The 24171-nt window shown below is 49.9% G+C and overlaps 1 protein-coding gene across 3 annotated transcripts in view; it reads right to left on the bottom strand.

The window, feature by feature from the left end:
- ATP9A (ATPase phospholipid transporting 9A (putative)) overlaps window positions 1-24171 on the bottom strand; it is a 120279-nt gene that overhangs the window by 1496 nt on the left and 94612 nt on the right. For all 3 annotated transcript variants that reach the window (XM_066237662.1, XM_066237663.1, XM_066237664.1), the window contains exons 16-27: window positions 21566-21658; window positions 19975-20058; window positions 17992-18162; window positions 15514-15612; window positions 13313-13402; window positions 13090-13234; window positions 12231-12295; window positions 9370-9525; window positions 5427-5491; window positions 3868-3976; window positions 3074-3131; window positions 607-810 (exon numbers count right to left, since the gene is read on the bottom strand). In XM_066237662.1, the coding sequence (XP_066093759.1) occupies window positions 607-810; window positions 3074-3131; window positions 3868-3976; window positions 5427-5491; window positions 9370-9525; window positions 12231-12295; window positions 13090-13234; window positions 13313-13402; window positions 15514-15612; window positions 17992-18162; window positions 19975-20058; window positions 21566-21658 (1339 nt within the window). The remainder of the gene's footprint in view (window positions 1-606; window positions 811-3073; window positions 3132-3867; window positions 3977-5426; window positions 5492-9369; window positions 9526-12230; window positions 12296-13089; window positions 13235-13312; window positions 13403-15513; window positions 15613-17991; window positions 18163-19974; window positions 20059-21565; window positions 21659-24171) is intronic.

Genomic DNA, 24171 nt, shown 5'->3' with positions numbered 1-24171 from the left:
AGCAGAAAGCATCAACTCCCGTATGTGCCTTGACCAGGCAAGCCCGGGGTTTTGAACCAGCAACCTCAGCATTCCATGTCGACGCTTTACCCACTGCACCACCACAGGTCAGGCTTTACCAAAGCCTTTTGAAGGAGTGTTTGCTGATACACAAGAGATGTGATCAAAGACGCTTTCACAGTGAGCCAGTTTCTCAACTGAGTAATGGTACGACCTGCCAGACTGGCATCCACTTGAAAGCTGGCCCAGGATGCCCCCCCTATCTCCATGGTGCCACAGAGCCTAGCACAGTGAGCAGCTTTCCGGACGAACCCACCAGGTCCCTGCTGAATTCAACAGGACCCTCTTCTACACCAGTGAGCACAGCCGAGTTCTAAAAGCCAGCACTCCACAGGAGATCATGCCAAGAGCCTCAGCTCCGATGGCTGACTCACAGCTGCCACTTGTCCCGTGGGGACACTAGTAAGAAAGTGGGGGCAGTCAAGAGACCAAAGGCCTGCTGGACAGAGCCTAGGACCCGAGTGGGGGGAGGCTGCCTTCCTTCAAAGCTGGTGAGATATCTGGGCTCAACAGACAGGCCATCAGTGCAGAGGGCGGGCATCTTACCGATGAATTCGTGTAGGAACACCAGGGAGGCGATGTAGCAGGCCAGGCTGAGCAACTCGGCCACCGTCATGAGCCAGTGCCAGGTCTGGATGGTCAGGGCCACCATCAGCAGCTCGGTGAGGATCAGCGACGTGAAGGAAATGGCCACGATGTGAACGAATTCTGACTCGAAGAGCAGCAGCGCCCCATACATGATGGTGCTCCCTGGAGGTGGGAGAAGGGCCGATGGGCGGGGCGGGGCGGGGCTCCCGCGCAACCTTCTCCGCGGACACACCCCCACACGCTCCCACCAAAGGCTCGCTCTGCTTACTCACAGTAGACCCCATTTTTATTTTGTTTTGTTTTTCCATTTAGACATGAAAGGTATCACTTGTTAAATGAGCAGTGCTTTATGAAAATTTTAAAGAGGAATCACATTCTAGTTTTCCCATTTCCCCTCTGACCTTATAGAATAAAGAATCTAACATTATAAGGGAGGAGGTAGGGAGAAAGGGAGGGAAGGGGGGAAGAGGGATGGAAGGGGGAAGAGGGTAACTATCTGAAGTGGATGGAACAAGAAATAAAAATTTAAATGTATTATTTAAAATGATAGAGGCAGGTAGTCACATAAGACAAACATGTACGATTCCTCTTATACGAGGTATTTAAAGTTGTCCCAGTCTCGGGCACAGAAGACCGGCTGGGGTTTACACCGGGGTTACCAGGGGCTGCCAGGAGGTGAAATAGGCGTTTGTGGTCACATGGATACAGAGTTTCAGGTTTGCCAGATGAGAAAATTCTGGAGACCCATCTCACAACAACGTTGACATGTTGCACACTACTGAACCGAACAGGTGGAAAGAGTGAATACGGTAAATGGTACAGGAAATGAGAGAGGCAACCGAGAGGGACACTCCAACCACTGTGCACCAGTCTCAAGGAGAGGAAAGTGTGTGTGTGTGGGGGGGGGGGGGGACCAGGTAAGTTTTTATCTAGCATGGCAGGGACTGAATGCACAGTGCCTCACGTTGATCACAAACACCAGCGGCACAAGAATAACACCCAGATATATACCCCCAAAACTCAGAAACATTGATACGCAAAGACACATGCAGCCCCATGTTCACTGCAGCATTGTTCACAGTGGCCAGGACATGGAAACAACCAAAAAGCCCGTCAATAGATGACTGGATAAAGAAGATGTGGCACATATACACTATGGAATACTACTCAGCCATAAGAAACGATGACATCGGATCATTTACAGCAAAATGGTGGGATCTTGATATCATTATACGGAGTGAAATAAGTAAATCAGAAAAAACCAGGAACTGCAATATTCCATACGTAGGTGGGACTTAAAAGTGAGACTAAGAGACATTGATAAGAGTGTGGTGGTTACGAGGGGAGGGGGGAGAGGGAGACGGAAAGGGGGAGGGGAGGGGCACAAAGAAAACTAGATAGAAGGTGACAGAGGACAATGTGACTTTGGGTGATGGGTATGCAACATAAATGAACGACAAGATAACCTGGACTTGTTATCTTTGAATATATGTATCCTGATTTATTGATGTCGCCCCATTAAAAAAATAAAATTATAAAAAAAAAAAAAAAAAAGAACAACACCCAGAGACAGGGCCAGGTGTGAAACCCCGACACCACCCGAGAGACGGCCCATCAGAACCGGGCTGAGGGTGGAGGGGTGGCACGCAGCACCCCTGCTCACCCAGCTGAACCGTTATGCAGGGGTTGCTTCCTTTAACTAGATGCGCATATTATGCCTAGATATCCTCCTTCAAAATACCCCCCTGTGCTTTTTAATGATAATTTAAACTCCTGCCAAAGAATTCAATGGTCCCCACATTCTCTGGCATCCCATCAGTAGAAAACAATGAAAAATGAGCCCCAATATACCATGTGTGTTTATGTGAAAATTATATATGTGCAGACAAAGAGAGATATTAGGACTGTATGTGATGTACTTGATAAAACATAAAAACAAATTCTAAAAAGAGCGAGGAAAAAAAATACAAATAGCGGCTTTGATATTTTCTTTTCACACTTCAATACGTTGTCTTACAAAGCCTCGAGCCTCAGGAAATCCTCTCTGGAGGTTACTGAAATAAATATGTTTTTCAAAAACTACAACCTGACCTCAGAAAAAGTATATCAGAACATTCCAGAAAGCGATCGCTTTTTGTTACAATGGCTCCAACACCTCAGCAGGCTTTGATTAGTATCATTGATATTTTTCTCTGACTTGATCTCATCACGCTGACAGCCCCATCTCACACACGGGACTTTCCCTGTGCTGAGCCGTCGAGTCCCTGGGACACACTGAGTGGGGGTTTCCGGGGCACACTGCCAGGCCCCTTACTGCTGTTTTAGGATTCCAGCTTTTTCACATTCTACAGACAACAGAACATCGAAGCTGACCCTTGGGTCAAGGCCAGAGCACGAGACAAGAAATGGTTTCATCCATCCTTACCTTGATAAATGCTAATCAAAACCCATATTAAGAATGTCTTGTAGGACAGCGGTCGTCCCTGAATGAGAGAGAGACAGAACAAGTTACTGCGTGTGGCTCATCAGGGTGCCCACTGTCACCCTGCTCCTCTTCCCCAAAAGAGACAAAGGCCACCTGCCTGTCGTCAAAAGAAGTAGCTTACACGTATCTGAATACATCAAGTAAATTATGCTTTTTAAAGAGAACTGATATTAGATAGGAGCAAATTTGCCCTTTAGTAAAAACCCCTCAAGAACAAATAAATGAAATTACACTCACACACACACACATACACACACATACTCTCCCTCTCTCTCTCTCTCTCTTTAGGAATGTACATAAACATTCTAGAAGCAGACATAAGTTGCAGGTGCAATATGGAACTGTCAGGGGCTTTTTAAAAAGTTATTAGTTTGTTTATTTTCAGTGTATATATTACTATACTGTTTAAAATTCTTCACATGTGCATATGTTACATTTTTAAGAAATAAAGCTCCAACACCTTCCTCCCTTAAACCACCAGTTCAAGTGTGTTCAGATCAGATATCTGTTACATGAAATATGGACAAAGGAGGGAATGAAGGAAGGAAAGGAAGGAAGAATAGGGGAGGGGAGGGGAGGGGAGGGGAGGGGAGGGGAGGGGAGGGGAGGGGAGGGGAGGGGAGGGGAGGAAAGGAGGAAAGGAGGAAAGGAGGAAAGGAGGAAAGGAGGAAAGGAGGAAAGGAGGAAAGGAGGAAAGGAAGGAAGAAGCCAGAAGGGGAAGGAGCCCAGTGAACCTTGAGGAGATCCTTGTAGAGCTCAGGATACAGCATGGCAACCTCTGACTTAACGTCTTTGTCCAGGACCAGAGAGAACACGGGAAACATGGTGTAGATGGTGGAGTACCTAGGAGAGACGATCACCGCAGCTAAGCCCAGCACTGGAATACGGGCAGTTTGCTCCCCCAGCCTCTGGGGCCCAATCTCTTCATCTATCGACAACTATGCTCTGAGTGTCTGTTATGTGCCAGGGCCAGTTCTAACCACTGGAGACTCAAGATGAAAAGCAGACAAAAACATCTGCCCTCCAAGTGCCAGTCAGTAAGTCAATAAACAACTTCAGTAAACTATACTGTGTGCTGGAGGCACGAGTGCCGAGGAGGAAAGTATTGCAATATAATGGGGAAGAGGGAATAAGACACAGAGTTGGGGGGGGTGCAATTTTAGAGGTGGCCAAGGGCTGTGACATTTCTAAACACCCACAAAATGTGAGGGGGCGGCCATGCCGATATCAGAGGGAAGAACATCCCAGGCAGAAAGCATAGTGAGTGCAAAGGCCCTGAGGTAGGAATGTGTCTGTCCTGTCTGAAGAAGAGCAAGGCGGCCATTGTGGCTGGAGCTGTGTGGGTGGAGAGAGGAGGAGATGAGACCTGAGAGGGAACAGGGGGCCAGGTCATGGCAGACCACATGGAACACAGAAGCCCCTGGCCATATTCAGGCATGTTGTTTTACTCTTCCAGGACCTGACAAAGCACAGTCCATTTTTCCAATTAGAATTCCAGAGCCTACTCTCAGGTTGAACTGGCACCACATAAAAAGCTAGAAGGCGTACTTTGTAAGATGGTCCCCTAGGGCCAGCTGGCCTTTCTGCGCCTCTTCAGAACCAGGAGTGTGCCCTGTGCGTGGCTCTACTGAGGACATGTGGTGACCAAACTCCACCTACCTGGGTAATTCAAAGACTGGGCACCTTCTCTGAAAAGGTCAAAAGGAACGTTGTGAATTCCAGGTCAGGGATCGTGGTGGGCTGGGTGGCAGAAAAGATTCAAGGGACACCCTGTCTAATGGTCAGCAGCACGCAGGGGTCAAGTCCTCGGGGGCATCTGCTGAGAGAGCAAGGCTCTACCCTGCCATGCAGACTCAACAACAGGATGTCCCCACGAGGTCAGCCACACCGGGAGAGTACTTTCCAGACCCCACTGTTCTCTCTGTCTGGGACCCCCGGGGAATCGCTGAGTCTGCGAACCCTTGGTCTCGCTTGGGTTCCCAATCTGCCGATACCCGCGGACTCCCACGAGTGAGCGGCTGTCTCTCACCAGCGACGGACGGCCCCACGCTGTGGTCCCCGAGCCTATCAGACTCTACTTCCTCGATCTGGCTACCGGCTTGGCAGTTAAAAAAACCTCAGTCATTTCAACTCGTTTCTAAACTACAGCGCTGGGCCTGGCTTGATCAAGTCTTCCACAAGGAAGCCGGTGCAACTTGGGGACTGAAGGGTCTTTAGACAACGGTTTCTCTCTCTTTTCTGGCCTTTCGGGGCGGTTTCATAAAACATGAATACCTTGCCTGGATTTCCTTACCCAATGATGAGGAATCCTTGGTACAGAGGAACGGAGGCGAAATAGAACACGGAGGAAAAGACCGCCTGTGCCAAGGAGAAAGGAGGACGTCACCCAAAACCATGACAAAAGCCCTTATGTTTTCGTTTATAAAACCCACATCCCACTCTTAGCACTTATTTTATACCAACGCTGTTATAAGTGCTTTAAGTAGATTGGCTTGTTCTTACCACTTTATGAGGCAGGTACTGTTATCATCATCCCCATATTACAAATGAGAAAAAAAAGCACAGAGAGGTTCAGTGACTTGCTCGAGATCACACAGCCCGTAAGTGCCAGAGCCAGAAATCATACCCAGAAAGGTAAGCTCCAGAGTCCACTCTCAGCCCCTTTGTGAACATTTAATTAAGTTACATGAGGTGGACCCTGGAACACTTCGTACATGAGCTTACTGAATCTCTAGATCGAGTCCTAACGTCACCTGAATTTTACGGAAGGAGAAACTGAGCAAGTAAATGGCACTTCGGGCCTCTAGCCCATCTGTCTCCGGAGCCCACACTCCTGACAGCTCGGAATTACCACTTCTCTGGACATGTAACCAACGAACAAGTTGGCATGTGTATGGAAACTGGTACGGAAACTATCCTGCACCATAAGGATAATTCGCAGTTACCTGCAGGTGGGTGAAGAGAGGTTTCAATTCTTTCACTACCTGTTTTAATATGTTTGAAATTTTTACAAATTGCAATTAGACAAAAGCAATCAAGATATTTACAAATGCTTCTTGAAACATCTCCCTGATTTGGAAACTGTTAGCTAACTGGCACTGAAAAACTAGACTGGGGAGATCAGATCAGGCCCGACGCTCTAGACCAGGGGTAGTCAACCTTTTTATACCTACTGCCCACTTTTGTATCTCTGTTAGTAGTAAAATTTTCTAACCGCCCACTGGTTCCACAGTAATGGTGATTGATAAAGTAGGGAAGTAACTTTACTTTATAAAATTTATAAAGCAGAGTTACAGCAAGTTAAAGCATATAATAATAATTACTTACCAAGTACTTTATGTCAGATTTTCGCTAAGTTTGGCAGAATAAATCTTTATAAAACAACTTACGATAGTTAAATCTTTTTATTTATACTTTGGTTGCTCCGCTGCCGCCCACCAGGAAAGCTGGAACGCCCACTAGGGGGCGGTAGTGACCAGGTTGACTACCACTAGGGGGCGGTAGTGACCAGGTTGACTGCCACTAGGGGGCGGTAGGGACCAGGGTGACTCCCACTAGGGGGTGGTAGGGACCAGGTTGACTCCCACTAGGGGGCGGTAGGGACCAGGTTGACTCCCACTGCTCTAGAACCTCCTTCTCTGGACACCCACAGGCGAACAGCAGGAAAGTGGCCTCAAAGCTCATTTCTGTTGTGTAAAACCAAAAGGAAGCCAGGGACAACTGTTGCCTGGAGGCTTTCTAGAAACGACCACAGAGAGAAAGGCTGAGCCAGCCTAGCGATTAGAAAGAGTGTCTAACCCCAGACATCGCCTCCTTATCACCTGCTGTGCGTGTTGACTTGGCACAGAGCTCAGAACACAGATGTCGCCAAGGGCCGTGGTCACTGGCAGCCCTGGCTACATCTCGGTCGTGAATGGCTGTGATTTCAGAACTGAAAGGTGAAAGCCACTTTCATGTGACTTCTCACCCAGGCTGCGCCACTGCAGAGAAAAGGATGGTGGTAAAAAATATCAAAAATCTGGTGTTTAGTTTGCAAATCACCACGGAGAGCCTCTTTCTTCAAAGGCGCCAGGCTGACCATAAAGACTTCATCCTGAAAAGAGCACTTTGGGAGGAAAAAAACAAACCAACTGCTATGTCTGTATCTATCAAAGACACTAACAACGTGAAGGTCCAATGCTGATGGGGACTCGCTCTTGGCCAGCCGCTTTCAGCACAGTGGACAGGGGGTTCGGGGCATTTTTCTAGCACAAAGAACAATGTCTCATTGTGCAATATTTTTTCCTGAATCGATGTTCATGGTAACATAAGAGCCTTACAGAAGTCAGCTCACCCAGGCCAGCTTTGGTGTGCCTGCCCAGGGACGAGCTGATTAATCTCCCAGGGATTAAAACCACAGCACTATCCAGTTCAGAGATGAGCTAACATATATGAAAAGTACAGATGTGGTCCGATGAGCCATACCAGCTGCGTGGTTTAGATCATGATGATGAAAATCACTTTAAGGCCCGCACACTAATAAGTGCAGTAGATATTAAAAACATACAGTCGCCCCCAAAAGGCATGCATGGAGAGGGCCAGGGAAGGGTGACTTCTCATGAACACAGAGCAGCATCACCCGACTCACTCTGAAAGGCAGGATGCCTCACACCTTTCGTCGCATTAAATATCTTTCCTACAAATTAAAATATCACCTTATTTTACACATTGTCCTGTTTTGGTTTTATTAATAATGGTAAGGATACCTTCGGCGCTTAATCCCTTACAAAATTATCTGCTTCTCAAAGGAGGCCTATCCAAGGGCCAAGGCCAGTCTTATCATCCCCATTTTACAGGTGGAAGGGCTGAGGCCCAGAGTGGTAAAATGACTTGCTCAAGGTATCATAGATACACTAAGTCCTCACTTAACACTGTCAATAGGTTCTGGCACTTTAAGCAAAACAATGTAGAATACAACAAATTTTGACCATTGGGTAATTGATTTTTAAAAAGTGTCAAGTTTTTATGGCATGTCACCAATGTTATAATGAAATGATGTTGAACAAATCAACATTATTCAAGGACCTGCTACACTTAAGTGATTTGGTCAGAAAAAGACATGGGTTCAAAGACATATCATCCCTATGTTCTCACCACTTACCTGACTTAACTAGGAGTATTTCCACCTAAATGCCCATGAAAGAAAATCAGTCGATAGATTTTCAATACCCAAAATGGTTTCTGGCTCCCACTTTGGCCCTTTTCCTAGTACACAGTTCACTGCTACAGCCCCTCTACATCCAGAGCACTCAAGGAGGAGGCCTTGATTAAGAGCACAGGCTCGGGGCCCTGGCCGGTTGGCTCAGTGGTAGAGCGTCGGCCTAGCGTGTGGAGGACCCGGGTTAGATTCCCGGCCAGGGCACACAGGAGAAGCACCCATTTGCTTCTCCACCCCTCCGCTGCGCCTTCCTCTCTATCTCTCTCTTCCCCTCCCGCAGCCAAGGCTCCATTGGAGCAAAGATGGCCCGGGCGCTGGGGATGGCTCTGTGGCCACTGCCTCAGGCGCTAGAGTGGCTCTGGTCGCAACATGGCAACGTCCAGGATGGGCAGAGCATCGCCCCCTGGTGGGCAGAGCGTCACCCCATGGTGGGCGTGCCGGGTGGATCCCAGTCGGGCGCATGCGGGAGTCTGTCTGACTGTCTCTCCCTGTTTCCAGCTTCAGAAAAATGCAAAAAAAAAAAAAAAAGAGCACAGGCTCGGGGTCCCCTGTATGAATAGACTAACCCCTGAGGGACACTACACAAATTCCTCACTTTAGGCCTCAAACAACCCATCTGTGAAACGGGTGCAGGCCATTGTAGGGACTGAGTGAGACGCTGCATTGTGAACACACAGCCCGGCGCCCACCGTCTAGGAAGCACTCAAGAAAAGCAAGTTATTATTCTTTTGTGGTTTTTCTTTGTTGGCCTTTATTTCTGCATGTGGAAAACTCAGTACCTACTCAGCACTGAACTCTGAGTTCTTTTCCCTTGGCAAACCAATTATAACTCACTTCCAAATCTAACAACTCTGGTCATTTACACGACAGCCCACGAACGGCCTCTGCCAATTAAGAGGAAGGATCTGGGGCAATCTGAGGTCTATCAGCTGCCATGAGGCCCGGAGTGAGTCACAAACTTCAAGACAGAGCCTGAGTCCCAGGCCACTTTCCGGGACAGCCGCACACACCTGTGAAGAGGTGCCGGCTGCCCACCCACCTGCATGGTGCTAATACACAGGCTCCTGTGGATCACGAACTGGCTGAGGGCGGCCGACCGTTTGTAGCTGTTCCGGCCGTGCACCATGAGCAACCGGCCGAGATGCTTGAACTGAGTGATGGAGAAGTCTGCGGCCAGGGAAGCCTGCTTTCCTTCCTAAAACCCAGAGAGATTGGGTACCGTCAGAGGCACAAGAGGTCAAGGCAAACAGATTTGTTATAATTGAAAAAGCAAGACATTGTAAGGAGATCTTTGAAGAACTTCATAAAAGAGATTCTTTGGTTTTGAGCTATACACAGTTGGTGGTCCAAGTCTAAATTTGATTTAAAGAGAGGAATTTACTTAAACAAAAAAACATTTTCCAAATCACAGATAGTTATAATTTGGAGGTCAAATGGATCTAGTATTAAGCCCTGGGGGCAAGTCCCACCCCATCATGTGTATCAGAAGCAAAGAATCATTGAAAGACGGGCGTTTTATAACACTCCGTTCCCTTAAGGGTTAAACGTGGTTGGGGGAGGGGGAAATCAGATGCTACTAACAATATTGAATGGAACACTCCTGAACACACAGCTCTGCACATTCATAGAGTTGGAAGTAATTTTCAATGCACCCAAATGATGGTGTTTTATCATCATAAAAGGTACACGATGGACGCTACTCATGGGACCGACAGACATCAGGGCCTCCTGATTTGATGTAACAGGAAGACACAAATTGCCCCTCGGTCCTACTCACACCCAAAACCATGAATCAAATCAACCTGACCCACAAATGCGGTGGGACACTCTACAGCTCTCCTGAATGCTTCAGAAATACCAATGTCATGAGGACACCCGCTCCCCACCCCCCAAAAAAAACAAAGATGGAGAAAGAGTTCTACACTAAAGAAGATTCAAGAGACATGAGCGCGTGCTAACAGATGCCACGTGTGATCCTGCACTGGTTCCCGAAGATATTTTCATTCCATGTTTTGAGGACAACAGGGGAAACTGAACTATGAAAATTACATAATATTATATCAATGCAGCATCAGGGAGGTGAGATAACGTTATTTGGCCTATGAGAAGAATGCTCTTTTTAAAGAGGTACGTGCTAAAGTATTTAGGGGCAATACATTATATCTGTGACCGACATCCAACTAATTCAGGCGGTGAAGGGAGGCGACAGAACAGGAGGCAAATGCTCACCCCTGGGAAACTCAAGCAAGGAGTCAAGAGGCGCCCCATTCTTCCAGTTCAACTTTTCTGAAGGAGTGACATTTTTAAAAATAAAAAGTCGGAGGGATGGTACACATGATAGATCTACACGTTCTGATATAGAAAAGAGACCCAAGATATAACAGATTTTGGCAAGCTGCATCAAAAATGTATAATGTTTCTAAATTATATATGAAAATAAGATACACATGTGTAAGATATATGTGTGTGTATACATATACATGTGCTTAGACAGTATATACAGGGTGGGCAAAGGTAGGCTTACAGTTGTTCATATGGAAAATAATAACTAATAAATAATAATACAAGAATAAACTCCATACTCACGACTGTAAACCTACTTTTGCCCACCCTGTTCATACGTACTTATATCCAACCAGTAATACACACATAGACAAAAATTCTGAACCTATGCTAATACTCATTAGATGCGGCTATCTATAGGAAAGACACTTGATCCGTTTCTAAATTGCTCTGATATTTTACAGTGACCACATCCTCATTTTATACCCCCCCAAAAAACAAAGGCATCGGAGTATCATTTTAAGGGAAAATATTTCAGTACATAGCCACCTGTAAAGAATTCTATCGATTAAACTCAAGTGTGCACCCTAAAACTTGCACTAAAGGGGTCTATACAGAGTTGAGACATAGCATCTCATTCAAGGATCATGTAACTCTGCAACTTCAAAAAACTGTCCACTTGGATAAGGACTCAAAAACCAGGAAAGGTGAAAATGAAAGAAGGGGGGGGGGGAAGGTGTGGATTAGCCAAATTCATGAAGATATGGACCGAAATGCCCAGGGGAGCCCCTCTGGCCCTCACTTGGGGCCTCTGTACTCTTATTTTGCACCCAGTTCTAACAAAGCTGGTGACCAACATTCTCGCCGACAGTCACTGCGAGGGCACAAGTTAGAGAGGGCAGAGTCCACTAGGGAGGCAAGTACACAGTCGACAAAAAGAGAGAGAAGAACTGCTGTAACACACACACTTGAAATCATTGCAGCTGCCAAGGCCTTTTAGCAAGGGGCCGACCTTGCCACACTCTTCCATGACCTGCAGGACTTCGGCACTCAGTGTGATAACTCACGCTTACTGACGTCGTTACCGCCAGGGAAAAGTCTCAAGTACGTTCACTGTACCCTAAGAATATGGTAAAAACCTTTTTTTAAAAAAAATTTGTTTAATTGATTTTAGAGAGAGAAGAAGGGAGAGGGAGGGAGAGACAGAAAGACAAACACCAACCTGCCACTCCATCCACTTATGCACTCATTGTGAGCCTTGTATGTGCCCTGACCGGAGATCGAACCCGCCTCCTTGGCGTATCAGGATGGTGCTCTAACCAACCGAGCTACCCGGCCGGGGCTAAACTTTTCTTTTTTTTAATTTAGGTTTTGGCAAGCAAGAAAACGAGCCTTTGTCTGTAAGATACAGTGATACAGATTCTGATTCCCAGGTAATAAGACCAGGATGTCTGGTTCCTTGTGACATACAATCTCTAATACAAAGTCCACAAGCACAAAGGCTGTGCCCCTGGGGGGAAAGCAACTCCAGCTCCCGGAGCAGAGCAGCTAGCTCCCAGCCAGCGACCCGCCCCTGACACCTCCACACGGAGCACTCAGCACCCGTCATGGGCTCACCTTCCCCTCGACGCCCACGCCGCAGTCAGATTCCTGAATCATACTGACGTCGTTGCCTCCGTCACCTGCGGGGCACACGGGCCAGAGAGAAAGGCCGAGAAATTGGGGTGAGGCAGGAAACTTGATTACTTTCAATAGTCACACCTGGTTAGCCTTTTGACTGAACGCTTACTGCCGTTTCTGCGCTGCTCCGCTCAACCCTACCTACAGCCCAGGGCATTGGCTTCCTATTCTACCTGCGGGGGGGAGCGGAGAGTCAGAGGGACCAGGTGACTGGCCGAGGGTCCCAGCCACTCAGCAGTGGCAGGGGGACTGTGTCCACGCCCCACTGGTATCTCTGACCACCACATGCCGGGCCTCTCAAGTGTGCTGTGTCGTCATTTATCATCAATGACTGACACGGCACTATGGGACACTGACTGGCAAGTGTATACTTTTCAAAGGCACCCCTGGAGGATACACTGTTATTATCCCATTCTTTCAAGGCGCAGACTGAAGCTCCGACAGGTGAAGGCAGCCGCCCGGGCACCCAGCCAATAAAAACCAGCAGAGTGGGACCCAGACCCAGTTCCTTGGTGTGTGGTCTTCACCTCTCTATAATGTTGCAGGCTAATAAGAAGAAAAACCCTTGGGCATGCTTATCTACTCTATGCTTTCTCAAAGGAAACAGTAAACATAATAATTATAACAAAACAGAGCCAAGTCCACAGGAGAAAAGTATCATGACCTGAGTAAGTGGCCTCGGGTGTCTGAAGACCATGGCAGCCGCATCCAATTACTCGGATAGAAAACGGTTCCACCGTGCCAGCAGGACAGGCCCGGGCTGCCACCGACCTACCGCACAGGTGAGCTCGCCTACCTACTGCACAGGTGAGCTTCCCAGTGCGCTCCTGCAGCAGGCGCACGATCTGGGCCTTCTGGGTCGGGGCACAGCGGCAGCAGACCACGGCCGGGCACTGGCAGGCCAGCTCCATGAACTCGTACTCGTAGTACTTGAGGCAGACCTGTTCGGTCAGGGAGAGGGCGGGTCAGCCCAGGCCACCTCCCCACGGCAGCAGGAAGGGGACGCCATGCGATCCTACCTCCAGGGAGTCTCCAGAGATGACCAGGGCGCAGTCATGCTTCCTGCGGAAGGCGTTCAGCTCGAGGTGGGCCTCGCCGCGGTTGGTCACCTGCAAGGGAAGAGAGAGGTGAGGAGGCCTTGCACAACAACAAACACTGGCTTCCTGGAGCCGGTGTGAAGACAATGGCCACCCCAACCAGGGACCCTTGCCCCTCCCCTGCCACCGAACCCAGAGCCAAATTAAATCCTGTTTGTGATGATTCCGTGGGAATCCGGAGAGCCCGTATACCAACCGTCACCTTGCATTTCCCCCCGGGACGGCTGTGACCCACATAATGAAAACAAGAGCAGAAACGACAGCCCGTTCGTTTTGTGCCAGGCCCTGTGCTCAGCACTCTCCAGGATTTCCCCCCCCCCCCCCCCAGGTAGTTCTCTCCAGGACTCCACGGGTGCGAACAGTAACAGCTCTACTTTACAGGGTAACAGCTCTACTTCACACGTAAGGAAACGGAAGCAGGGCGAGCTTTGTTCGCCTGCCTGAAGAAACAAGCTAGAATGCCGTGGGGCAGGCGTCCAGTGGGGGAGGCCCGCTTTTCAGGGAAGGACCGGACGTTAACCACTGTGGGCTTGTGGTCTGTGTCCCAGCTACTCAACTCTGCTATTGCCGAAGCCGCCTCAGGTGATTGTGTAAACAAATGGGTCCTGTGTTTAAATAAAACTTGATTTACCGAATGGGGAGAGGGGGGAGGGGGCGGCAGCCCAGGAGCCGTAGATGGCAACCCCTGAGTTCTGGAACACGCAGTGGAGTCTCATTACCTGCGATAGTTATGTTCTACAACGTTACACGGAACGCTGAATTAGCGAACACTGAAGCAGTGCTCCCAAGGGCAACACAGGGCTAGTTTCCTGCCAGCTTCTGCTCACAACACTTTTATCAATCGACTGACATGACTTTGTTTTATACGTGTTTCTGTGTAAAGACTATTTCTTAAATATGTATCTGTTGATTCGCTGACACTCAACTCACAACCGGCAGCACTGAACTCGTGCCTGGAAGAAGCTCATCTAACCCCCGTGTTTTCTCTGTCCACGTGTCTAGGCCTCTCCACGCTTAGGAAGAGCAGCCAGCACCTCATCACTGTGCTGGGGGCCGCTGAAAACAGGGACATCACTAATAAAAAGCACAAAAATGTAAAAAAAAGGTGGCACTAAATAGACCGTGTTTTAAAAGGACACGTGTGTACAGAGTGAGAGCTGAGACCAGACGGCACAGCGTCACCTGGTGTGACCTCAGCTGGGAACCTGTGCGTCGGGTCACTCAGCCTGCACTCCTTGCTCCTGTCCACAAACGACTGACAGCACTGAGTCTTGATTTTCAGGTTACGGACAAATTTCAGTGAGGAGGCGCACTTGCAAATATGGACTCCACGAGCAACGAGGATCGATCATACCTGCCTCCAAACAACGCTGTTTGTGCCGTTCCCCAAACAGCCGGCTTTCTTGAAGCTTCTATGTGCTATGGACCAAAGGAAGGGGTGAGGGGGGACCCCCAAAACATCTAGAGTCCCTGCTGTTGTCTGGCATGCTAGCTCTGATTTCAGATAAGCAGCACACCCTGCCCCCCGAGGAGGCCCAATGCTCCTCACCTCCTGGCTCAGAAAGGCCAATCACAGTCCTGGCTTTCCAGCCCTGGAGTGGCTCCTAAGGCCGGCACTGCTTCGGTCAAGTGCTTGCCACAAGGGCAGGGAATTTCTCCTGTGTCCACATAACACAGTTCCTTCTAAAGTCTCCTAAAGGTCCCTTCTAGGGGCAGACAGGCCAGTATCTGTGATCTTGAATTTCTTTCTTATCCCAGGACTTGACCTTCAAGGGTTCAGCCAAATCCTGACTCATATGTACAAGTTCACATGTAAGAGCTTATCTGTATCCTTCACACTGACCACGCCTAACTTTCACCTGCTTCCCAAAGGGACCACGGCCCCCACAAGGTAAGGACACAACGTTGACACCGGGCTGGAACGAGGCGTTCCTGCACAGCCACCACCAGAAGGAAGCCTTCAGCCTCGCCAGGGCCATCCAGTAATTCCCCCAAACCAACCATGTGAGCTGCCTACAAGGTTACAGTGCTCCCACCCCCCAGAGGCGCACTCAAGGTGACGAGGTTACAGGACGAACCACAGCCACACCCCCCACGAGACCCCAATGCGGAGAAGGCATTACCAGCCGGAAAATGTGGATGTCCTGGTTTCTGGTCACCAGATGCGCATTCTTCGCTGTGCATGTGGCTGTCTCCAGCTTGTCCCCCGTCAGCATCCAAACCTGAAATTACAGCAAGAAGGAGGTCCTCTTTATTAGAGTTTGAGGCTGGCCTGTCGCCTGCATCAGCCGGGTTTCCAAGAACAGCGAGCTGAACTTGGTATGTCCCATTTATCTCCTCAAGGCTCACGGTGTCCCCCACACACCGCAGGGAACACCCAGATCAAGAGCTTCAAGAAACTGAGCGACCACGTCTGGTGGCAGCTAATGCTGGCGTGACACTCTCAGAGAACGGCTAGACCACACGCTTCAGTAGAAATCACGAAGCTCGGCCTCTGACCTCATAATCCCCCTTCTGGGAATTTTCCTTAAAGCAATAAATCACTAAGAAAAAGAAGCCTGTAAGGATGAGGGGTCACTTCTGTGTCCTACAGGAAACACTGATTTCTCACATTACATGTGGTCTTTCTACCTGGCCGGATGCCCGTCAGGAATCTTGCTGGGTTAACCCTAACTATAAAACACAGGTGGTGAACGTGCCGGGTTCTAACCTTGCAACAGGTCATTCTGCATCCCCCTGCTGTGGGCTCAGCCGGAGTAGGTGATGTGCCCCAAAGCCACACAGCTAAGTCCTGCCTCAACGATGCCCAGATTCCCGGTCTTTAAAGTCCAAATGGAATGTGCTTTGTGCTCAGTCTGCTGGTTTACCCATGGACCCTTTGTTCTCTTTGCTCCTCAGAGTCATCAGGCGAAGGCAATGCGGGCAGTGGGGGAATGACAGGAAAGGAAACAACAGTCAAGGTTTCCCGAGCATTCACCATGTCAGACACCCACCAAGTGCTGCCCGCGTTGGGTGCATTTCACCTTCACAGTAACCTCACGAGGCAAGAAACGGAAGCGCTAATAAGTCAAGTCACTTGCCAAGGGCTACTCAAGTTGTCAGTGGAGAGGAGAGACTGGACTCCAGGCAAGAAGGTGGCCAAGAGGGAGGCACTGAGCCCTCCTGGGGGGCCCTTGTCCCTGGGTTCGACCTTAGTGTGTGTCAGCCTTTTCCTTCAATGTCCCATCTGGCCTTAAACACAATACCGTTTTAAGTGATCTCAGCTCGGTGGCAGTTTTCAGGGTTTGCTATAACAGAGTCAACACCGAGGGAGGAGCTGGGAGGCTCCAGTTCTAGGAAAACACGGAAAGTCGTCAGCACATCACACGGCTAATGTCCCACATTGGGATCACGGGTAAGTGCCCAGACCCGAGCTCCACAGGTCCCAGGGGGAGAACCCGGCAGCGAAGCCACCTGCTTGGCCTCAGTTGCTAAGTCTGGGAACAGGGATGAAGTTAAAAAATTTCCAAGTTCTACCCTCTTCTGTTTCCTCACAACTTAGACCCTAATTACAAATGACCCTGGCTCCACCCTCACGGTCCCCTCCCCCTCCCCTGCCCCTCTAACAAGGGAAACCAGGAAGTAAAGCCCAGTCTACACTGTGAATAATAATAATTTTTAAAAAAATCTCATCTTTTGGAGAGAACAGTTTTGAGAAGGAAAAGCACATCAGAATGAAGCCAGAATCAGAAACTAGAATCTTCAAAACTCCAAAAGAGGAGTTCTTAGAAATGGCCCGGGGACAGACTGTCAACACCACGATGCCACAGGAACAGGCCCTTCTGATATCAGACTGGTTTTCCAAAAGTGGGATCTCGCCGGCAATTTCCTGTGAGCCAAAGATCCATGACAGCATTTGGTTCACAAAAGTCCCTGCCCACACACGTGTGAGCCCCCTATGGGCTCGGATGTGCCCGGAGCACCTTTAACTGCACGTCTAATCCACACACTCCCACGGCCCCGCCCCACGCGTTTTCGCCAAATGCAGCTGGTGACGCAGCCTGGGGCCGCAGCCCAGAGCTGCCTTTGGGCGGAGGCAGGTGGCAAACATACAGGTTTCCAGGAGCTTTAAGCCAATAAATTTGCTGATCCTTTGCTACGGCCCATTAAGATATAGCCTGCTCCTCGGACGCCCTCTACTGGCTTCTCCCAATTAAACTACTGGATATATACTTTTGGGGCCTCGAACAGTAGCGTGCAAAAATGTAAAGATGGCAGTTTGTTGTTGGGCCAGACAGCTGGCCGGCCGGTCACTCATGAGGACAATGAGCACCCTTGGCACTGAGGGATAAGGAGACAGATGCGGTCCTGCCTTCATGGAGCCTGGTGAGATCAGAGAGGACAGCTGTCCTACAACACCAGGGCTGTCGGGGCAGGAAGCGAGGGCAACAGCTACTCCGAGACCGGGCGAAAGGTCCCTGCGTGCCTGGCTCCCTGTGATACCTTCCACCGCTCTCCTGCCCCTCCTTTTTACACCCTGCTCAAGGGGCACCGGGTGCGCCTCCGGAGTCTACCTCCCCCGCCGGGATTTCGGCAGCCGGGCGGCAGGAAGCCCGCCCTACCTTGATGCCGGCGTTGCGCAGGGTCTCCAGCGTGGGCCGCACGTCCGCCTGCAGCTGGTCTTCCACCCCCGTCAGGCACAGCAGCTCCATCTCCATCTCCAGGCTCTCGATCACCGTGGCCACCTTGAGAGAGCGGTCGTGCACGCTCAGCTTGGCCTGGACGTAGCGGGCCTGGGACACAGCAGGGGACAGCGTCACCGCTCGGGGTGGGGAGGCGCTGGGCAGCCTGACACGGAGAGCAGAGCGGGCTGTGCCCGATCCTCCCACCGCACGTGGTGTCGACCTCACAGGGAGGAAACTGAGGCTGCCGGTCCCCTTCCACATTCATCAGTCCAGACACTGCGGCTGGACACCTGAGTTCCACCCCTGGCCCTACGCTCACCTGCTGTGCAACTTCCAGCAAGTTACTTAACTTCTCTGAGCCTCTACTGTTTTCATCCACGAAGCAGCAATCATAGCCCCAACCTCACTGAGTTGTGGCCAGGACTGGCACAACTCAAGATCTCAAAAAAACAAAAAAACGCTGTACATTCTCCCACACAAAACATACATTTTCTAACTCAGAACCCTTGACAAAGTCCCACTCCTGAAGACCATTGACCCAATCCTTTGGTTTAACATTCTTTATGGTGTTGGCAAAAACCCAGAAGAAAATCAGACCCCTCCTAATGACTTACTCAAAACTAATGTCTTTAAAACTGGAAAGGAAGTTGGAATTGATCAGGGCTAAAACTCCTGTTAATTAAAACTTTACAGCCCTGGCTGGTTGGCTCAGTGGTAGAGCGTCAGCCTGGCATTCAGTAGTCCCGGGTTCGATTCCCGGCCAGGGCACACAGGAGAAGTGCCCATCTGCTTCTCCACCCCTCCCCCTCTCCTTCCTCTCTGTCTCTCTCTTCCCCTCCCGCAGCCAAGGCTCCACTGGAGCAAAGTTGGCCCGGGCACTGAGGATGGCTCTATGGCCTCTGCCTCAGGCGCTAGAATGGCTCTAGTCGCAACAGAGCAATGCCCCAGATGGGCAGAGCGTCAACCCCTGGTGGGCATGCTGGGTGGATCCTGGTCGGGCGCATGCGGGAGTCTGTCTGACTGCCTCCCCGTTTCCAACTTCGGAAAAATACAAAAAAAAACAAACAACAAAAACAAACCAAAAAAAAACTTTACAAAGAACTCAAACACCTAAGTTAGAGAGGCAGAGCCACGCATACCTCTGGGTGGAGCAGGACCAGAGCCCCAGAGCCTGTCCCCCGCCCTCCCCTCTCTCCTTTCCTGTCAGGCGTGTGTGTGGGCACTTGGCTTTCTGCCGGGACTGGGGATACAATGAGGACCCTTCCCAAGGGACATACAAGCTGAGATAAAACAACAATAAACAAGATATATTTATGCTGGAACCCTTGGCTGTAAAATTCAACAATTTAGTTCAACTCCAACATTTTTTATAGCTTAAAAAATACTTAGGGCCCCAAGAGGGTGATTCATCGCGAATTTTCCAGAGGTATATACCGTGTGCCAACAACTATGCTAAATGTTGGAGATCCAAGATCCAAGCAGACCGACAAAATGTCTGCTCTCCAAAATGATTTTTTTTTCCAAAAAGGAGATATTAAGAATGTCAAAAAGTACATATAAACGAGGTTATTACAGATGTCGATAAGTACAATGAAGAAAGTCAAATGGGATGATGGGTAGAGAGTGATGAGGTGGTGCTGCCTTAGATGGGGAGTCCAGGAAGACTTCTCAGAGGAGGCAGCATTGGAGCTGAGAGCCAAAGAAAGCAAGGGAGTGGGTCATGGAGCAATGCGAGGAAAGAGAGGGTTCCAGGCCGAGAGAAGAGCAAGTGCAAAGGCCCCGGGGACAAAAGTGAACCTGCTTGTGCTCAGAAACAATGTCAAGGTTAGAACAGAATGAATGAGGGGAAGCTGGGGGGAGATAGGGCTGGGGAGGTGGGCGGGGCTGAAAAAGTAACAAACAGGTCACAGAACCACTTACTTCAAAGTCCTGATACTGCTCCTCTGCCAGAGACTTCTTGGCCACCACAAGCACCCGCAGCCCCTCTCGGGCCATGTTTCCACACTGCAAAGCAGATGGCGGTCAGCAGAGAGCTGAGCTGAGGGCTCTGTCCCCAAGTCCCTGACTCTCGCTGAGGAGGGCCAGACCCTGGAGGGAACAGGCCCCTCCCAAGGACCCAGCAACACAGCAAATCAGAACACTGCTCTCCCCAAAGCCATCTTCCCCGAGTGAACCTTCTAGAAAAGGGGAGGTGGTGCGGTGACAGCCCTGCTTTCCCCAAAGCCACCTTTCCCGAGTGAACCTTCTAAAGGGGAGGTGATGTGGTGACAGCCCTGCTCTCCCCAAAGCCATCTTCCCCGAGTAAACCTTCTAAAGGGGAGGTGGTGCGGTGACAGCCCTGCTTTCCCCAAAGCCACCTTCCCCGAGTGAACCTTCTAAAGGGGAGGTGGTGTGGTGACAGCCCTGCTCTCCCCAAAGCCACCTTCCCCGAGTGAACCTTCTAAAGGGGAGGTGGTGTGGTGACAGCCCACGGGCCACGCGACCCACACGTAGTTTTCTCTGAATGGCACAGTACATGTTCCGAAATTTAAGTCAACATTGTAAGAATCCACAGATGAGTCCGGATTTCTAGCTTGCGGGAAAAGCTGAACCTCTGACAAAACCGGGCGCGCTTTTCCAAATAACTACAGTCAGGGATGGTGAAGAGCAGCCAGTGGAGAACACGCCAACGCATGTAACACACAAAGCGTGACCCTGTCGCCAATAAACGTCCCCGCCTGTTTCATTCATTCGCGTCACCCTCCTGGGCGCTGTTGGCATCTGGGGCGGCAAACGGCCTGATTGAAGATAGAATATCACCGAACACAGCGTGTGAACGCCCCACCAGGAGCCAAGAGGATGGAACCAAAGCTGCCCGATGATCCTGAGAGCTCTGCCCCCCACTGCGGCTGCCGACCCCCCGGGTGACTACCTGGGACAGGCAGCTTTGTGCTGTGGCCCCGATGATTCCCTGCCTCCTGGTCCTCAGACCCTTGTATGATTCCCTCCCTCGCGTGTGCGTGCTCACTTGTGATTTGTTCCTAACAAACAATATGGTGAAAGTGAAGGGAGGTTACTTCCGACAACAGGGGACATCCTGTCCCTCACTTGCCCACCATGACAAAGCCAGCTGTCCTACGGAAAGGTTCACATGACAAGGAATGTGGCAGCCTCCAGCCAACCGCCATTAAGGAGCTGAATCCTGCCCATGACCAATGAGTGAGTTTGGACATGGGTCCTTCTCCCAGTTGAGGCTTCAGATGAGACCCTCCCCCCAGCCCCAGCCGACCCCTTGACTACAGCCTATGAGAGACCCCAGGCGGAGGACAAGGACCCAGCCAAGCTGTGCCCCGATTCCTGACCCACAGAAATGACAAGAAATAAATGTGTCATGCAAAGCTGCAACATTTTGAGGTGATGTATTACGTGGCCACGGAAAACAGACACAGAGACCCATCTCGTTACACCGGGCGAGGGGCAGCCTCCAAAACGTGCCACCGAGACTGCTCCTCCCTCCCCATGCCCCCCTCACCTCTTCCTCCAGCCAGTCGTTGTACTGCACGATGCCAGCCATGACCACGTCGGCTCCCTTCATGTAGAAGGTAATTTCCCCCGTGGATTCATCCTGGAGAGGGGGCCGGAAATCAAGAATTACCTAGAGGAAGGCCCGCTCTGGGCTCCAGTGCCCGCAGCCCGCGACAGATGGTGTAAAAGTGTCCTCAGCAGACGCCAATGTTTTTTCACTTGGCCAGAGATAAAAGCCGGGGGGGGGGGGGCTCATTTGGGGCAAAGGCCACAGAAAATAGAGGAACACTCAAAGCCTCTAAAAAATTATTACACGATGAAAGTAACATCAAAAGGATTTAAGAACTTATTTTTGTAAGTTACCAGCATTCCAACAGGAAGAACTCCACGCTGTAAGATAACCTTAAATTTATACATTGCCTGGCAATGTCACCAAATGTTGTTCCAAACGCAAGACTTGGGAAGATATTACCTAGACCGGGGTTTCTCAGCCTTGGCACTATTAACATTTGGGCAGGAGAATCTTTGCAGCCTGTGTGTGGCAGTTTTTTCTGCGAAGTCCCTGGCCCTCTACCCACTGAATGTCACCGTAGAGTGACAATGTCTCCAGACATTAACACATGTCTCTTTTGAGGCAGAATGCCTCAGCTGAGAACGAATGATCTAGATAATTCCAAACCCCTACATGTACCTGAGCACTAAGCTAAAGATTTTCAGTTCGACTGATCAGACTTTCTGCGGAACAGGTAACCCACAGCATGGGCATCAAATGCTCAGCAGCAGCTATGGGCTAATTCCCCACTGGACAAGTTACATCTCTAACCTTCAGTTTCCTCATCTGTAAAATAGGGAGGCTGACAACTCATACTGCATAGGTTTTTGTGGCATAAATGAGATCATCTACGCAGAGTCCATAGCTAAGGCCAGATACAGAAAGAATGCCCACTCAGTGTACCCATTTCTGTTTGAGTGGCAGTAACTCCACAAGTCCCTCAGTCACACTGTATGTGGAGAACAAGGCTTATGAGCCCAAGTGTTCTCAATGGGGGCAATTTTCCCATCACGGGACATACGGCAATGTCTGGAGACATTTCTGGTGGCCACAACTGGGGAGGTAGTGCTGGCATCTACTGGGAGGCGACCAGTAGATGCTAAACATCCTACAATGCACAGGACAGGCCCACCACCAAGGATCCTCCAGCCTCAAATGTCCATAGAACCAAGGCTGAGAAATCCTGGCTTTGAGGACCGACGGGGACATCGCTGGTTCTTGTCCCATCCACGCCTCTTCTCTCAATGGTGCCCACCATGGAGAGGCTGAAGACAGTGCGGTGGACCAGGGAACTGAGCATAGCTCTCACCAACCCATGCCTAAATGTTACCACCCCGGGAAGCCCACAATGCATGCCTATAAACTCCTCAAACAAAATAAAGACACAAAGCCAAATCAGTGGCACGGTTTCCTCTTATAAAATAATTTTCAAATGCCCTCTCATTACTGACAATCATTTAGAACAACATGCTTACTCATAAAAGCACCTGCGTTTTGAAAGCATTCGAGGCTGCACGCTTTATCTCTGACAGATCGCGCCTGTGCCCACGCCTGACTCAAGCCAAGGGGAACAGCGGGGTCCGAATATGAAAGCATCAGAGGTTTTTTTATTCTTTTCCTTTTCCCTTCACCCAAATGGTGCTTCACAACATAGCTGGAGGAAATAAGGCCCACCCTCCCCAGCTTCCTCTACTCCAGAAGGGACTCCGGAGAGCTCAGACTTCTCGTCCAATATAAATACTGTGTTGACTGTCTCCTCCCATTAGTCATTTCCTCCCACCAAGTTCATCACAAGGTTACTCCGTTCCCATATTATGGCGAGATGATGCTGTAAATTTACAGAGATCTGCTGGTTGTGTGGCATTGTTTTGGGACCTCATCTTTTTCCACTGTGGTCCGGTCCTGGCACCTGTTCAAAGGCCCCTTCTATTTGAACAATGACAAGGGAATGATCTACAGCAATGACCCGATTTCGGCACTCCACGTGGGGAGGGCTGTGGAACATCTCGTGCACAAAATAAACAAAACAGGTGACACAGCCTCTCTGCAGAAGGAGAAGAACATAAGTCCCAAAGACATGGGCTTCTCTAAGCTTCACCGACCCCCTGAGAAGACAGACTCAAGCAAAGAGCTGACCTTGCTTTGTGAGCGTGAGAAGATGCTGCCACGTCCTGCCCATGAGCCCACACCTGTTTAAGAGGGTTGATGAACCAGGCGAGGGCAAACCCTGACTTCGACGGTCACCAAACAAGCCCAGAGCCCTTTACCACTGAGCTAAACCTTCCGCACAGCAGGTAATGGACAGTTATTTTCCAGTAACAGACAGGACAGGTGGACACATCAGAACCAAGTCCTCAGCCCCAACATGGTGGACACTGGTGGGGGATTCCTCTTTGTGAGGAGACTGTCCTGGCCTCTACCCCCTCAATGCTAGCAGCACCACCCTCTGAGCTGTCACAACCAAAAAGGTGTCCAGGTATTTTCAGATGTCCCCTGCAGGTGAGATGGCCCCAGGATGAGACCCACTTACAATACAGGGGCAGAGGGAGGTTTGTGCAAAA

Source organism: Saccopteryx bilineata, chromosome 6 (genome assembly GCF_036850765.1).
Source record: "Saccopteryx bilineata isolate mSacBil1 chromosome 6, mSacBil1_pri_phased_curated, whole genome shotgun sequence".
Classification (NCBI taxonomy): Eukaryota; Metazoa; Chordata; class Mammalia; order Chiroptera; family Emballonuridae; genus Saccopteryx; species Saccopteryx bilineata.
Note: the sequence above shows the minus strand (reverse complement) of the source record. Positions and strands in the feature narration are given on the sequence as shown.